This window comes from Patella vulgata, chromosome 9 (assembly GCF_932274485.2).
Source record: "Patella vulgata chromosome 9, xgPatVulg1.2, whole genome shotgun sequence".
NCBI lineage: Eukaryota > Metazoa > Mollusca > Gastropoda > Patellidae > Patella > Patella vulgata.
Window position 1 is genome coordinate 7,411,674 of NC_065887.2, and position 18,736 is coordinate 7,430,409.

Genomic DNA, 18,736 nt, shown 5'->3' on the forward strand with positions numbered 1-18,736 from the left:
GAGTGAGAGAGAGAGAGAGATGGCGTTTAACGTCCACTCGACAAAAAACATGGGCCATTTCGGGATTAACATATGGTTCAATTTTTTTTCAATTATTCTCTAGCGCGCAGGGTTCTTTAGCTTCCCATCGAATTTGGAAACAATCTGTATTAAAACTGTATCATCTATTGCGACAAATAATGTTTTTGGAAAAGGGGCATAACCCCAGTATGACAGGTCGCAGAACGTTGAAGGTCGACAGGTTTCGCGAAAAGTGACAAAATGTGAACATTTAAGCATTTTTGCAAAACGGGATTACTAAAATTTTAAACAATCGTTATAACTTTAACTTATATGCCGTCATCTTGTGCAAACATTCGGTTTTTCAAAAATATGTCTTTTTCTATATCCAACAATATAAATATTTGGCATCACATTTCCTCATACTAACCAAAGCCACTTAATTGTCTTTATGATATCTACGTTACAAATAAATTCAATGTAGAAACTAAATTTTATGCAAGGAAATGATCAAATATTGTCCCAACTTTCAACAGGAACTTATCCGCAAGCCACCAAAAGCCAAAAATGAAGATATTGGTAAATGATGATTGGTTTATTGGCCGCAGATATCAAACAATCGTAAATGACATAGTAACGCTAATATAACGCTAAGATAATACGTTTGTCGTGAGAATGTTATATAAAATTACGAACTATTGTTTTCTAGCAAAAGTTTGAACCCAGCTATGATAGAGACAAAATACAAGAGCATAATAAAAGTCTCCATAAACGTAACGTAAATATTCCAAATATACATAAGGTTATAAGTGAACTCGAATTTTATTACAAATATCTTTATAAACATTCATTATCTAAAATGGAAATGCCTGTCTGTCTTTTACTCAATATTATCAAATAGTAGATCATATATTATGTCTGGATTTTGATTTTGTGGTTGAAATGTGTGAAAACGAAAAGACAATTAAATAAATGCCCAACAGAGCCCAGATTTATTGGATTATAATACAAAACTTTTATAATTAAAACGTAGATGTACATAAATATAATCCTTTGTTCAAAGAAATATGTGTTCAATTTGATTCCCATGGTAACGTAAATATGACCGCGGCGTATCGTAAATATTTATAACTTCTATTGGCAGAATTAAGTACAGAACAACAATCTAAAACAATGTAAACAAAATAAAGGATATTTCCTACACACTTTAAAATGTATTTAGTAACGTAAATCAAGCTGTTCCACTCCGATCATGTGAAAGCGCGCCCTTTCAAAACTGTAAAAAACAGGACATGACCTCGAGGTCAGCTCTAGTTTTGTTTTATTGAACTTGCTACTTTAAAAATACATTTTCATTATCAATTGGTTTATTTACACAGGCGTATCAATATAAGTAGCCAAACCGAGATGATTTAACATTTTTACACGCTTTATGCTTGTACGCACTGATTTTCTTCTTACCATTCACAGTAATTGCGATATATGTTTGTTAAATGTTACATTTTTGGTTTAAATAATTTCAAATATAGTTTCATAATTTTCTAGGCAGCTAACAAAAAGTTAATATCAACTGACGCCTCATTAACTCAGCACTATCAGCGACAGTAGCGACCGAGCGAAAAGAATTACTAAATGTAACGTAAATATCAAAATCAATAACATAAAAACTATGGCACAGTCATATCTTACGTGTTTTGAAATGAAAATGATGTCTAAACATCGCAGAAATGTGCAAAATAGCAACATAATTATTATTGGTCTTGCCGTATAAGGTGGCTCTGATTTCAGTGTGTCAGCTGTTCCAACAAGTAAGCATGAGCCGTGTTCAGGTAGGTCGTTGTTCACGTTTACTTTGGTTTGAAGGTCAAAGAACTATCCAAATCGAGACTGATCACATGACCAAAATTTGACTCGGTTGATAATGTATATATCAGTAACGTAAAAGTGATTTTCACAATGATGTAGCCCTAGCTAATAGAAATGGTAAAAACTGATATTTGATATACTTTTAATGTATAAAAACAGTTTTTAAATATTCAAGCTTTTAATAACTAAAATGGACGTAACGTAAATATTTCCTGAAATCACGTCATTTTATAATTGTTAAGATAATATCAAAATTCAATAAATCACAGATAACTAATAACAATACGTTAACATATTTTCATAAAGTAGGGAATATAACCTTCTGTTTCATAAAAAAATAACTTATGATATGGACCAAATATAACAGCACGATTATACATTTTAATACAATTAACTTCGGTTAAAAAGCTGAATTTAAATTTTGGCGACAGTTCTTAATGTCACCTTGTATGACAGAATTATACTCTTCAAAAAAGTAGGGGATATCGAAATGCAAATATCTATGCAGGTTGTGATATGATAAATAATCATGGGCACTTTGAGAGTACTGTGACCAGGTTATTTCTGGTCTTGTAAAATTAAGTAACTTCTATGTGATTTATTAAACATAGATAATTCAACAAATATTTACAAGAAAGAGAGAGATCCGATCCGTTCTAAACTATAGCTCACTCCATGTCTGAAATACAATTCTACAAAATAAATAATAGACAATTATGACACATTGACAATTAAACTATAAAATATTGTTTCTAAGTTTCTAAGTTGAAATCTTAAACAATAGTTCGTTTGATATAGATTTTGGTCAATGACCAATACGAAGTCCGCCTCCATTGTTTAGACTTTAATGCTTCGTCTGAATTATATCTGACGTAATAGCCAGTGGCTGGTTGAATAAGGTTCTATAGCCCAGCGACCAGTTGACATTAGATTGTAAAGAGTTTTGCTCTCTCTGTTTTAGAAGGACAATAATATGTCACCCATGCCAGTGTCTGTTTAATTCAACACGTATCTTACATGAGAAATAATTAGGTAAATAAAATAGATTTAAAATACATTAATGTTGTCAAAGATATGTTTACCAAAATGGGAAATGTAACATTGGTTTTTAATATATAGAACTCATGACTTATGTCGGTCATAGTATGTCCACAGATGAAGAACTTATCGCCCCAACAGAACCACTGACACGCAATAGCGCCATACACGTGGGAGGGGTTCATTGTTAAATTTGACATTTCAAGGAATGGTTGATGAAAACTGCCGCGTGCTGGTTTATCCTATCTTCGTTTTCTTTCATATCGGTTCTTGTATAAGATTTACTGTTTAGCGTATCTTTGCTTTCGTGTGTTACGTTTAATTTGCAATGAGACGTCTTCAACATGATGAACGTCTATGTGCTATTGGCATGCATCAAATGGGTTCTACACAGCTTGCAGAAGCCCGCATGCTTAATGTGTCACAGTCTGTGATCAGCAGACTGTGGAACCGGTACCAATAAACACACAATGCTGATGATAGACCTCGTTCAGGTCGATATACAAGCAACAGGATTGATACATTCGTACACAGATCATGCGAAATCGGGGACAAACGGCCAATCAGCTTTCTGTAAACTTGTACCAAGTTACAGGAATTCGAGTTACACCCCAAACGATTAGAAATCGGCTACATGCAGCCCATTTGCATGCGCGACAACCGCGTGTTGTGCCTCCATTAACTCGCCAGAACATGGCAAACAGGCGTCAATGGTGAAGGCAGCGTAGAAATTGGGGTTATCGTCAATGGGCACGTGAAATGTTCTCAGATGAGTCCACATTTACTCTGGACTTTACCGATAGGCGTGCTCGCGTTTGGAGGCGTGTAAATGAGCGTCATGCAAAGGTTAACGTCAGACAGCATGGCAGATTCGGGCGTGGGTCTGTTATGGTGTGGGGAGGAATCACTATGACTGGCAGAGCGGACTTGCATATTGTTCTAGGAAGGGTCACTGGTGTGTACTACCGTGACCACATCCCGGCACCGACAGTTCTGCCCTTTGCTCAATGTGCAGGTCGACGTTTCATCTTTCAAGATGATATTGCCCGTGCCCACCACGCTCCTGTTGTGAATGACTACCTCCAACGTCCCCATATTTTCCATATGCCCTATGGAACATGCCTGGGACATGATCGGGAGACGTCTTCGTCGACGTCAACCGACAACACTGTAAGAATTGGCCGTGGCACTGCCAGGAGCATGCCACGACGAATTGGTGAATGTCTGAAAATTGGTGGGCAAATTTAGAAAAAAATCAAGAACGTCCATTTTCACTTTTGACAGCGTATCTCTTTGCGAGTGAAATGGGGCCGCAAGATAAGCCGCCCATACGAACTGTTTATGTTCATGTGTAGGCAATTGGCCTGTTATTAACATACACTGGTTACCTCTAATGAAAACAGCAGTGCAGTTCCGAAATTTTGTATTTATTCCGAATATCCCCTACTTTTGTTGAAGAGTATATTTGTATTATCTTGTACAGTGTAGGTAAATGTTGGAAGAAAGTAAGATAAATGGGATATACTTAATGTCGGGTATTTTTTTTTACGCCCACATTTTCATGTGAACATATTATGCCGTCGCCCCTGTTTGTCCATCCGTCCGTCCACAACTTGTTTGTGGACACTCTTACAGGTGATAATCTTAAACGTGAAATATAAGTCTCTCCCCAACCAGCTCAGTTCCTTTCGATGTATCGGAGCATAGCTTCATGATTTATGGACCCTGATTGTTCGAAAGATCACGTTTTTAGCTTGTGGATACTCTAGAGGTCACAACTTTCATTTCATTTTCTTGAAACGTGAAATGCATGTTTAAAACACAAAAACCGAGGATGCTTTCGATATTTGGGCATATCGAATAATAACTTCCTGAATTATGGCCCCTGATTGTTCGAAAAATCGTAAAAAGTGGACCAAGGTTGTGTTCCCTCTAGAGGTCACAATTTTGATCCTATTGAAACTTAAAATACATGTTTACAACCCACAGGCTTTGGTTCCTTCCTATATTTGGGGGTCAAGGTGGCTAGGTGGGTAAAGGGCTGGCTCCCTAGTCTGGAGGTCGGGTGTTCGATCCCTGTATTGGCCGAGAAAATTCATCCAGATTTCCCGGTGCTGTCCCCCCTTGTCAATGATGCGGGACTGAGGGCCTGACAAGGACAGCTATCTAGTCATTCGGATGAGACAAAAAAACGAGATCCCGTGTACACATTGACGTCCACGTAAAAGAGCCTATGACAGTTGGAATTCGAGATCAGAGTAGGCCGTAGTGCTGCTGTCCGGGCAAAATTTACCTCATAGAACACTGTATAGCCACAGATCACTAATGATTTCCCCATTGACTTATGTTAATTCTCGTGTCTTAGACTGGCTCTAACATTTTTCAAAATTTTCGTTGAGTAGAACGCTGTCTACCACATGTGGAGCAATGGGTGGCAACCTCTTGCCCAAAAGCACGTACGAGTTTCCTCATGAAAAACGTGAGATACACATTGCAAGCTGGAAGCAGAGACAAGTAAACATGCAATTTTCGACCCTACATTTCAACCTAACCATCTTCTCAACTCTTGTATCCTTCCGCCTCAAAATCATGAATATTCACCAAAACCTGGCAGAAAATGTATTTTCAAACCCTTTCCATCCATTCTACACCACAAAATCAACAAAAATCGCCATGCAAAAGGAGGAAAAGGAAAAGGGAGAGAAAGACTAAAAATAGCTTTGGCCCTTGTTTCGTGACGGCGTAGGAATTTTCGGTGAGCTGTGTCCGTATGGCGTATGCCCGTCTACATTAGCCCAGTTCGGGGCAAAACCGTAGGATGTTAAACCCAATTTCATTACATTTCATTTCTTTCGATATTTGCTCTTATCGGATCGTAACTTCCTGAATTATGGCCTTTGATTGTAAAAAATTTAGAGGTCACAATTTGTATCCGACTTAAAGTGTGAATATATCACCGTTACACACTAAGTTCTTGGTTCCTTTTGATAATCGCGCATATCCGAACGTAACTTCCTGGATTATGACCCCTGATTGTTCGAAAAATCGCATTTTTAGCTTGCGGATTCTTTAGAGGTCACATTTTTTTTCCAATTTTATAAACCGTTTAAATATATCACATGTGACCTTTCCGCCATTATGAAAGTTGAATTCGACTTTCGGGAAACTTGAAATGAAACTGCCCAACAAAATGGCCGCTCTTTGTGTAAAAGTATGTAATACGAAGGTTGTCGGCCCTCTAGATGTCCCAATTTTTATCCGATTTTGATGAAACTTGAAATGTATGTTCATAACCCATAGATCTCGGTTCCTTTCGATATTCGCGCATATCGGACTATATCTTCCTGGATTATGGCCCCTGATTATAAAAAACACATTATTTTTTTTAGCCCCTTCTCTGTCCATCTCTTGCAAAATGTGCGCGTATCTTGCATGGCAACCACTTGTTATATGTCGCTCATGCTATCGTAAAGAGTTGCTTGGCGACAGTAACGTAAATACCGTTTTTTGAACTTTCATCTCATTGGGTAGTGTTGTTTCAAGAAAATAAACACTGATTAACATAATATGTTCTTTAATGGGCCTGTCTTCGATACAAAATAATCAAACTGCATAGATTCAACTTTCTATACAAAATATAATGATATAAACAGCTGTGACACGTAAATGCTCACTTTTTGTGAGAATGAGCAGAGAATGATCGCGATGCGTCATACCAACTATGAGCAGATCAGTCAAAATCTTCAGCGTGTATATCGTTCACAGGCAAATTGTTGACGGACCAACGGACAGAGAGGCAACAGAACACGCCCACGCCGTATACAAATTACAGTCACGTTCATAAGGTCTTTCACAAAGGAGAGATAACTTTCGTTTATCCTCTCCTGACCCCGCTAATTCAACCCAATTTTAAAAAGAAACATCTGTTAAAAGCTGTAGCGTTCACAGCCAATTGTTGATGGGCAAAAAGTGGGTCAGTGAAATGAAATGAAATGAAATGGGGTTTAACGTGTGGGCATGTGCAAATAAGTATTATTTCAGTCTGATTAAAATACAGATCCAATTTCGTTTTTTTTTTTTTTATAGTTCATAATTTCGTTTTACTTGTCAGCACTAGAATTTGAAAAAGTTATTAAATAACCTACGTTCTGGTTGATGCGAGGGATTAGCCAATCAAATGATATGTTGAGTCAAATTTTTGTCATCTAGCAAGAGGAATTGTGAGTAGACACTCGTAACAATAGAAACAAATCAAGTTAAAAGTAGCAAGAGGAATTGTGAGTCGACACTCGTCACGATAGAAACAAATCAAGTTAAAAGTAGTATCACCAAATACCCAATTAAAACACATACATTAGCTGATTGGTTAGTCGAACAACTAACGTCACAGGGTCAAAAGACGCTCGTAGGACCCCTGACACGATCTCCCATTACAGCCGGTCAGATCATATAGTGGAGGTCATCGAAAGTATAAAAAAAAACGAAACGAAATATAGATTTGTATTTTAATCAGTTGGTATTTTTTAATAATAGGTAATGGAGGTTGTATATGAACAGTTGAAAGTGATCAACGGACATCACGAACTATAGGTTTGTCAGTTAATAAAATCCGTTAAAAACAGTGATGATTTGAGTTTACTATCGCAGGTATCGACGGAAATATGCAAATGCATTGTTAAATTAAATGTTCCTCGTGGAGTCACAACAGTACATAAACTATGTACTTTGTGTACCTACAAAATTGTCTATGTGTGTGTGCAATTGATAAAGTGTACGGGCAATAACACCATCCCTTACGAGCATCAAGGAACTGATAATAGAACAATAATTAAATTGTATGATCTGTTGCATTAAATGTAATCTCCAGTAATGGTATATATAATCTATACTGGAAATGGTCTCATTACAAGCCGAACCGACCTATCAGGTGGCAAAAATCCAGTCTCCCTTGCACACCGCCACCCCCATGCTGTGGGCAAATGAAATCACGGGGTTAGATTAAGGGATTTGATCATCAATTTATATAAAACAGGTTATGTAGTGGGGGTAGAGAGACATTTAACACCAACCATTCGTTGTCCAACAAGGTTAGTTAATTATTCTCTAAAGTAATATTTTATGTACCTGTCGTTTGCTGATATGCGTAGACGCTGGTCCTGACGATCTTGGTATCCGGTAATGGCTTCCTACCGATCGTTTCTCTATGAAGTTCTTCTCACAAACCGGTACAAGTGTATATGCGAAGATCTCCTTGTGTGAGCATGCCTGTGAGTTACTACATGAAATGTGCGTAGGTGTGGTTTCATCGCACTTACATAGAAACATATTACCGTCAGCCCCTTCTAACCTGTGAATTTGGTCGTTGGAAAACAGGTTTATCAATTTATCGTTTACCCTGAAAATTATATAAATGGTATCACGTTTCAATTATTCTACCATGATATACTGAGCGCCATGGAAAACGCATCACTTTTTTCCCAAAATATTTTATTACTAGGTGGTTTTGTATGTATAATATTATGCAATACTATGAACTATTGTTTCACACAATACTCCCAAACGCAAAACATATCGGCCCGTGTGCACAAAAAAAAAACAATTGCACGAGATGCACATGAAAAACCCAATATTCACGTGCAGCATTGTGTGTGAGCCCTTTAAAAGCATGTTTTCGACTTAATGTGCAGTACATGAACTGTGAAACGTCAATCTGTCGTAATTTGTTGTTGGACGTGTGAAGGAATCGAGTTAGAGATGCCGAGACTTACTGAAAATCAACGGAATGAAGCCATGGGAATGTCCAGGGCTGGCATGTCTACACGTGCTATTGCCAGACATTTCAATTGTCATCAGTCCACTATTGTAAGGTTGGTGGAACGTGTTCGAGTTACTGGATCAAAACGTGACCGTCAACGTCCTGGTCCACAAAACGTTACAACCAGGCTCAAGACCGCTACATCCGGGTCACTCATCTGCTTCACAGATTCCGCCCAGCGACTCGAACAGGTGCAGCAGTCGTCGGAAGACAAGGGCCAGTAAGTGCCAACACCGTAAGACATCGTCTAAGAGAAGTAGGACTCCGTGCACGACGACCTTCTGTTGGAGCTATCACCGTCAGCGGCGTTTGATATTGGCTCAAGGATACCAGACATGGAGAAGAGTAGACTGGCAAAGTGTGCTCTTCAGTGATGAGAGTCGCTTTCATCTTTATCACGCTGATGGCCGTCAACGTGTGTGGAGACGTCTTGCAGACTGCTGCGTCTTCGAAACGAATCGATGGGGTGGGGGAAGTGTAATGGTGTGGAGAGGCTTCACGTTTCATCACCGGACCGCCCTACACATTTGCAAGGGTCGCGTTAATGCTGTAGCCTACCGTGATGATGTCTTGCAAGCAATTGTTGTTCCGATGTTTCGAGCGCACCCACAACTTCAGCACTTCCAACAGGATAATGCACGTCCGCATACCACCCGTTTTAGTATGGTTTGAAGTTTAAAAACTATTTTCAGCACTGGACGTCGTCCATTGTCACTATGTTATTTAGTATTCTTCTGGTTACTTTTGCATATGCTGGTTTCGATCTACACGTAATCGAATTTCCAGTCTGGGGACTTAGTTTTGTCATTCACCACCATACACCACCACTATGTACAGACGCTGTTCCTTTTTAGAAATTGTTACATTGGGGTCTATCGATGATGGAACATGATATTACAGTTAATGCAATCTGCAGAAGTTATTTAACAACATTAATATTGTACATACCGCCATGAATCTGAAAACGCTGGCATTCCAGACCACTGATAAGTTGAGACTTCTTTATCACGACCAATAAAGGTACTGGTAGTAATTTGGTCACACAATCCACCGACATTACCCTTGTCAGCAACTGATGGATACATGTAAATATTCAGGAAGTTCCCAATAGTCACGACTTTAATAATGGTAGAACTTGGCAGACGAATCTGTCATTCATGGAATTAAGACAAAGCAGTTAGTACCAAATAAAATAATTTGAATAACAGTGAGTTTGTTAATGGGCAAGTTCGGAACATTGTTCAACCGGATAAGTTTAAGCTTTTCACTGAGAAGTGGTTACTTGGAAATAGACGGCAAGTGCACTGAGTGGGGAGAATGCTATTTTGTCATCCTGCACTTTAGAGTCAAGACAAATCTTTTAAACAAGCATGCATGAATCAACCATACACAAATATAAAATCGAGTTTAAAGTGTTTTTGACACCGGGGCTACTGCGGTGTCTAAATTGTACTGGCTTTGTTGTTGTTGGTGGTGTTGTTGTTCTTGTGGAAACTGACTTTGAATTTAACGGAACTGGATAAAACTGGCAGGCGTATATCGTGGGTCAGTACGGAGACAGTAACTGACCCCTTTTTTTGATTTTTGTCCCAGGTAAGAAATTATCATGTCATAACTTTTCATGTGAATGCTCCGGTGTAAAGTTCACTCGAACTTTTTTCCTCACCACCCACTGCAAATCTAAGATAGACAACAATCCTTGAGAAACTAGTTTAAACGGCTAAAAGACTGCAGACCAATAAACTATAGACAAATCTAGTATAATAGGTATTATTTATAATGTAATTCAGAATAAGTCTGGAAATGTGTACGCTAATTGATTTTTTGGAGTCCAAGTGGATACACAATTGACGTAATGCTATAAAAGACATAAAACTCTAAATCAACGTCCTTTGTACTCTAGTACCTGGCACTTTAAATCGCATTAATGAAATAATGAAGATGGCTTACGCCATACAGTATGATATGAGGGATATATTGCTCGGACAGTGGGCTACGATGTACTCTTATATCGAATTCCAACTGCCAGTGCACGTCAATGCCATCTGGGTATATTTAATTAGATGTAGTGGACAGTGTTGTATTTATTTAGTTTCTGTCGATTTCTGGCTTGTTATGATTTCATGCTGTTTTGATATTAAACTTGTTTACTTATTACAATTGTCAAATTTGTCTTGCATCTATTGGCAGAACATTTCAAGCACCCAAAAGTGCCTGCACGATAGATTTTACCAGGCTTCAGAAGCCATAAAAAGTGGCACTGCGTGACAGATTTCTCTAATTAAGCTGAAATCGATATGAGTTTGACACCGAAAATGGATATTTCCCACCGGAAGACAAAGAAAACAATTTCCCTAGATTGGGTCGGGTGACAAAACAGCCCGAATCAACTTCAGTTCATTAAAGTCCAGCCATTATTGCAGATGAGACAGTCATGACCTCGGTCAGAGGGGTCCCGATTTCAAAAAGTACCTTCCCATAGGGGTCATGGAGTCGGAAAATTTAAACCCCGACATGTTTGGATATTTTGATCCTACATCAACCCTAGACAACAACAAAAAATATCAATTTTAGCATACACATCCTACGGGATGACATGTCATACCACACTAATAATTTACCTTATGTTGATTGTTGCCGCTTTTTTTAACATTAATAAGCGATGGTCCATCACACTGGGCGTATCCAGATTTAAAAAATGAATCTGAACAAATTTCCTTTTTGTAAACTTCACGTCCAACACGAATAGCTATACCACAGACACAGGTAACGCGGGCATGTCGCCGGCAAGGCTTGGTCTGTATTTGTACCTGTAATAAGAAAATGAAATGAAATGGGGTTTAACGTCCTACTGTTATGAGGGATATTTTGCCCGGACAGCGGCACTATGGCCTACTCTTATATCGAACTCCAACTGCAAATGGATCTTTTACGTGCACGCCAATGTGTACACGGGACCTCGGCTTTTCGCCCCATCCGAATTCCTAGACAGCGGTCCTTGTCAGGCCCTCCGTCCTGTATCACTGACAAGGGGAAACCACGCCGGAAAATCTGGATGAACTTTATCGGCCAATGCAGGGATCGAACACCTGACCTCCAGGCTAGCGAGCCAGCGTCTTACCCACTTAGCCACCGTGACACACTACCTGTAATAAGACACTCTTAAGAGGCCACAGTTTTATTTTGAGGACACCATAAATATGTGTTTACACCCCAAAGATCTTGGTTTCTTTCGTTATTTACGCATGTCGGACCGTAACATCTTGGATTATGGCTCACAATCCACTGAAGATCGCAGGTTGGGATGCCATCTAGAGTTGAGTATGGTCTAGATAAGTTAATGAATGTCTAATTAATAATTTAGATAACATTTCAGGGCCGAAGAAAGACCTGCAATAGACAGATTTAGCTCTTGCATAATGTATGTTTAAGAACGGAAGTTACGCTAGAGACCTACTGCAGTTAAGATATTATTAAACTTTGGTGAGCATCACTCATTTTGTACAGGAAATGACACCACCGACCACCACCAGGATTCCAGCGCAAACCAAACCAAGGCCTACCAAAGCAGCGCCAACCAAACCGAGGCCTACCAAAGCAGCGCCAACCAAACCAACGCCTACCAAATCAGCGTCAATCACCCTCGGATAATTGAGGTGTCATCAAGGCCTTCTTCCCGGTCCTCCAGTGTCTCCACCATTTGACGATTATGGAGGATCCAGGATCTGAACAAGTTCGTCAAGCCGGCCATGAAAACACCGACCATAGCCACTACCAAACAAGAGAACATTATCACTTGGAGAAGGCACATATACATTATCACTCGTTCGAGATGTGCAGGTAGGTAACCAGTCCGCCCCAGGGTTTGCCTAGCCTAGCTTCGTCCACGGGTTCCATATTACCACAGCGCTCTCATTGACTGTCTGTCCCCTATATCGCACACCAGTCCTATCCTTGACACCACAACAAAGCCTTCTACCAGCTGCAGACGATCACTCAAGACATTCCACGAAGAGACCACACAGCTACAAAGGTAAAGATGAGAAGAGGTTCATGGTACCTACCACCTGTGATGGCCAAGACTTTGGTTATTGGGTCCTCTAATTTGGCAAGGATAGTATCCTTTGTCGGTGTTAGGGAGATCCATAGCTATTCTGGAGCCAAGATCTGCCACATCAAACAGATCCTACAGAAATACATGGGACCTGCATCGGAAGAAATGGTTATACACGTCGGATTCAACAACAGGAAGGAAGCTGAACCAAAGATAACTAGAGAAAAACTCTGGATTGACAAATTGAAAACAATAGCCCGGTTTCCATATTCATACGGCTAGCGCAATAGCCCCTTTTTTAGTCCCAAAATCACCCGAAAATTATGGAAGACCAACCAGCTCTTTATTCAGTGTTTTTAATTCTTAGTGCTTAATTCATAGTCCTTAATTCTTATTTCTTGATCTGTTGTCGTATTTAGACATTGGTTCACTAAAATTAACATTTGTATCTTAAAATCAATATTTGTTTTACAAATCGGACATTTGTCATACCATGTGTGTATTTCAGTATAAAGATAAAATTTATTTAGAAAATCAAAACTTAGCCTACATTTACATTTCATCAGAGAAAAACAACGAAAAACAAATCTGGAACAACAAATGTCTAAATACAAATCTCCAAATACAAGTCTTCCAAAAGGTTTCTACAAAAACATTTCTTCAATAACATCTCTATAAAAACATTTCTCGAAATCCATCGAACCATGACGACATGAGCGGAAATCAACCTGGCATGAGAATATGGAATGGGAAGCCAATCGGATGATTTACGGCCACTCCGCTTGGGTATTCCGTTGCAAAATATTGACTGGATGACAAGTGTTGGCAGTTATCGTCATACTGTGTTAGTCAACCTTGACAGTGTTCTTCAATTGAAACCTATTACGCTTAATGATTTAAAACAAATAGACGAGTGATCAACTTAATCCTTCTTTAGTGAATCGATCTCTACAGAATTCTGACATTGGAGACATGCATAGCGTCCGTGTGTCCGTTTTGGGAGGAAAGTGAGTTGACTAATTACGATGTCGATTAGTGAATTGTGATTTGACAATCCTTGATGGTAGAACTCGCTTTAACATGAATGCATTCACAGTTAAAATTGTTACCGGAGACTTACAAATGATTGCTTGGTCAAAGTACACGTATGTCCATTACTGGCCATATTTACAGAGTATTATACATTTCACGTGTAGATAAAAATATTCAGGTGAATCTCTTAATGGGTCTAAATATACCTGACGTACATCGCGTACTGACTGCAATTAGTAGCTACGCGGGCAAACATAGTGTACGATTAACACGTTTTGGGATGGACTGTCATTTGGACCGTTTGTGAAGTCTGTGTCACTACAGACCCGGGACTGTACAGCGCAGTGGACGCTTACGGCTAGCCCCCGGATCCATTCACTTTTTTTGAATTGTCTGTATGTTTGTTTTTTCCTGAGTATGATGTCCTGTCCGTGTATTTGTTTTTGTGTAAATTTTGTGTGGTGCAGTCACCCTGCACATACTATATTAGTAAGACAGTTCACATCTTTGGATACTAAAGTACGCGTTGTTGTTCTGTTGACAGAACGATTTTTTGTTTAAAACACTTTATTTGTTTACTTTAAGTTCTAGCAGACGATGGATTTATTCGCTGTTGTCACTAGTATAGATGAGACCAACTTGATTACGCGTACTAGTGGCTGCTGTAACAACCGTTGGCTAACTTTACCAGAAGGAAGAAAATTGTTACGTAAAGACGCAATTTAATTCGAAGATTTATTTATCCTATTAATAATGGCTAATTTTGTAGTAAGAGGCACGAGTAAGTTGATTTACATTTAAATACCCTGTTTAGCTTATTAAGTGTGTAATATATGTGCCAAATTAGTTCAGTTTATGTATAAGACCCGTTTTTAAAGTTTTTCCTGCTTGACGTTAGCAGACAGTTAATGCAGCCACACATAATTTGTGTACAAGCGCTATAACTTATATATCGACGTTTAATTACTTAAGCTTTATTTACTTTATTTAGTTTAATTTGAACGAGATTATTACTCAAAAGGATATATATATATATAATATATTACAGATTTCGAATGGTTAATTTAGTTATATTGGTTTAGTTTATGAATGAAAATAAATAGTTGCAGTTTCCCAATCAACAATTATCATCTTTCTATATGTGTTACCCAAACCAAAAGGCCAAACACACCACACGAAAACCTCTCCTCCACCATTCTTCTACCACAAACAATTGCATTAGCCGCCCAGTTGTGAATGTTAGAATAACGGATTCCGTTATAAAGAGACCGATTGAAAGCGTAATATTAAAGTGAGAATTGCATTTTACAAAGTCATATGTTTTAAAAAAAAGCTTTAAAATACATGGCATTGATATATACGTATACAGCCCTTCTTTGTTAAATAATAATACCAAACCCTATAATTCATTTGTGTCAGCTGAGAAATTAGATCATTATCCTTATCTGTTTAACCAGGGACCTTGACAATAAAGACAGTCACCCCCTTTCTATTGTGTAGACTTAGTTATCCAGTGCAAAGAAATGATACAATTTCCGAATACCGTCGGCGAGTAGAAATTATTTCCATATTTTATGTGAATGTTTTTTAGAGATAGGTTCCCACGTACAAAACTGGGTAATTTGATGGTTTATTTGGACCAAAACCATATTCAAACTAATAAATCTATCAAAATTTTGCTTCAAATCCTTCTCAAAACACTCTTTTCGCGAGGGAATGCCCTTACTATAAAAAATGTATTAAAAAAAGTATTGTTTGTGTCACGCGACTGAGATCACGCACTACCTAGCAACGGGTGCGAAGCCAGGGAGAATTCATTTCATACATAAGACGATGTTGTCTTTAATATCGAAGCCTAATTAAATTCTCGGATTATCCACTACCTACGTCTTTTTCCGTGTTTTTTGTCTCAGAAATTGCTGTACGTTTAACTCTTCAGCAAGTTTATCAACATATACATCAAGCGCTCAATCTTCGCGTGCTACCTTTGACGTGGCGCGAACAGACATCCCTAATCGTCGGGCTGCCGATTAGTTAAACCCTTACATTTTTGTCCTGAATGCGTTCCATGTTTTTTTAAAGGGAATCCAGTATTTTTCTAGTAAGATTGGATATTTTGTACTCTCCATATATACCAAAATTGCCATACTTTTATTGGAAATAACCACCCGATAAATACTTTTCTGGGAAAGTATAGTTAAGTGTTGGAATGATTCCTATGATTGTATAATAGTGATTTGACACACCCATTAAGCAACAGATATAGAAATAATCATGATTTGACTTTCTTATTTCTTAGAAAATATGCAATTGTCGCTTTCAAGGCACGTACAATATTCAATCGTGTCGACTTTTGTGTCGTCTACTGACTATCGTCTATCATCTTATCATCGATGACTATAGTATCGTAATCGACTATCGTATCGTAATCGACTATCGTATCACCTGTCTTGATTGAGTGCAATAATATCTTGTATATCATTGCCAGCCAGTACGTCAGTGTTTTGCTTAATTGGGAATATATGAAAGTGTCAACATTTTTAAACGAGACAAATTTTTATAATAAATTTTTAAACTATCTATATAATCGTGTTTTCATTTTAAAATTTTAAATATTTATATACATACAGCTATGTGATATTTGGTTTTACTTGATTATCTAGTGCATATTTGGTTTTAATTTTATAAATATTTGTTTGTGATAGTTGCATAATTTGTCGGAAAATAATCACCATATGTTTGGAGCAATATAACACGGTTGGAGATGACCTACTATAAAACTACATTTTATTTATTCGTATCTTCTATCGAATCTTTGTATACTAAGATAAGAATTTTGAAGTGTCTTTCCTATCTATTTTTGGAATGGAATCATTAATAACATATCGTGATAGCATCGTTAAGTAAAAATGAAATGAAATGAAATGGGGTTTAACGTCCTACTGTTCTGCTTCTAACCTGGGCTAATGAAGATGGGCATACGCCATACAGTATGCTATGTGGGAAATTTTGCCCGGTAGCGGCGCTACGGCTTACTCTTACATCAAATTCCTACTGTCAAGGGATCTTTTACGTGCACGCCAATGTGTACATGGGACCTCGGTTTTTCGTCCCATCCCAACGACTAGACAGCTGTCCTTGTTAGGCCCTCCATCCTGCATCACTGACAAGATGGAACCACGCGGGAAAATCTGGATGAACTTTCTAGGCCAATGCAGGGATCGAACACCCGACCTCCAGGCTAGCGTCTTGCCCACTCACCCACTTGGGAATTCCCATTGTACGTCGTAACAGTGTCTATCGTACATCGAGTGTTTCGGGTGTTCCTTTGCAATGAGTGGAAATAACTTGACAATTATTTCAGAATGTTGGTGATGGATCAATCGTTTAGAGGTATACATCGTATTTTGATACGAACTTGTTAGCGACTGTGGGCGAGACTCGAATGCGGTGTATTCGGACTGGTTGTTATTGTGTGCAGAAAAGAGTTTGTCCACCGAAGTCGCCGTTGTTTCTCCCTTCCAGTCTATCGAATGTTATTACAGGTCATGATGGTGAGCTAATAAATTTTTTTATATGCCAAGTTTTAGCATCGTCACCACCTTTATTCAAAAATTAAAAACCAGTAGGGATTTTCGTTCTATTTGATGTCCAATCCAGTTGTGTCAGATGTTAGTAGTTATCATCTGTAAGAATTTTAAATTGATTACCTCTTGTTTCCATGCTTCATTTTCGTACAAGGTGAATACTCCTTCATAGTGATGTTCATACCGTCTTTAAAATAGAAAGACATATCAAAATATTTGGAGAAATTGCTAAAAAAGTGGACGGTGTTGTGGTTAAGATTAAGATCTCGTACTAAATTACATCCAAGACGTTTACTTACTAGTATGTCCATTTTGCCATTGTTTCTAAGAATTTATTAGAAACAGTATTTATACGATAACTTACTGCTCAAAATATTGTTACTTTACAAATTCGGTGAGGGCCGCGGTGACCCAGTGAGCAAGACGTTGCCTCGCTACTCTGGTGGTCCCGCGTTCGATCCCGGTGTTGACCCAGAAAGTGTGATTCCCCTTTGCCAGGAGTGCAGGCTGGAGGGCCTCGTGAAGGACAACTTAGTGTCGTTCGGGTGGGATAAAACAGGACTTCCGTATATAAATCCCCGTGCATGTTAAAAGAACCCTTGGCAGTTGGAATTCGAAATAAGAATAAGCAGTAGTTCCACCGTCCTGTAAAATTTGCACTAAAGCACTGTATGACGTATGACCGTCTTCATTAACCCATTTGGTACAGAACAGTAGGACGTTAAACCCCATTTCATTTCACAAAACTGGTTGATCCCACAACAGCAAATGCTGATGAATACCGGAACCACGATCTCGACTTTTTTGATTGCCTAAAACCATAATGATACTCAAATAACCACACATCTTGTATCTTTATCTGGACACATATGTCGACGGGATTACCGGACAATAAATATGAATTGGCCAAAAGATTGACATGTGGCGATTAAGAGCAATTTACCTTCGTTTTCCTAAAGAAGATGTCAATATCTAAGTTATGTCAAGCAGACCCAAAGTCGTATAGAAAATAAATGGCCTTGAGTGTGGCACTAGACTACTTACGCTCCGTAGAACGTCTTCATGTGTGGATCACATACAGCAGAACACTCCTTGTTCTTAATGGGAGTTGCATCCTGAGAAACCACAACCTATAATAGAATGGACATATGCTCACAGTTGCAATTATTGTTACAAATTGTTACAAGTTATGCTAACTTCCTTAGGAAGTGCAGAAAACCAGGACAAAACGACCACCCAAATGATACAGTACCGATGTATTATAATATACACGGGGGGGGGGGGGTAAAGAATGGCACTTTAAATATATATATACATTGTAAGCTAAAAAATAAGCCTTCCTTT

The 18,736-nt window shown here is 38.4% G+C and overlaps 1 protein-coding gene across 1 annotated transcript in view; it reads right to left on the bottom strand.

Moving 5' to 3' along the window:
• Positions 1-18,736, bottom strand: part of LOC126831703 (uncharacterized) — a 37,386-nt gene that overhangs the window by 14,795 nt on the left and 3,855 nt on the right. The window contains exons 5-9 of the mRNA XM_056103103.1: positions 18,437-18,522; positions 17,516-17,579; positions 11,341-11,529; positions 9,668-9,867; positions 8,029-8,299 (exon numbers count right to left, since the gene is read on the bottom strand). Of these exons, the coding sequence (XP_055959078.1) occupies positions 8,029-8,299; positions 9,668-9,867; positions 11,341-11,529; positions 17,516-17,579; positions 18,437-18,456 (744 nt within the window). The 5' untranslated portion in view covers positions 18,457-18,522. The remainder of the gene's footprint in view (positions 1-8,028; positions 8,300-9,667; positions 9,868-11,340; positions 11,530-17,515; positions 17,580-18,436; positions 18,523-18,736) is intronic.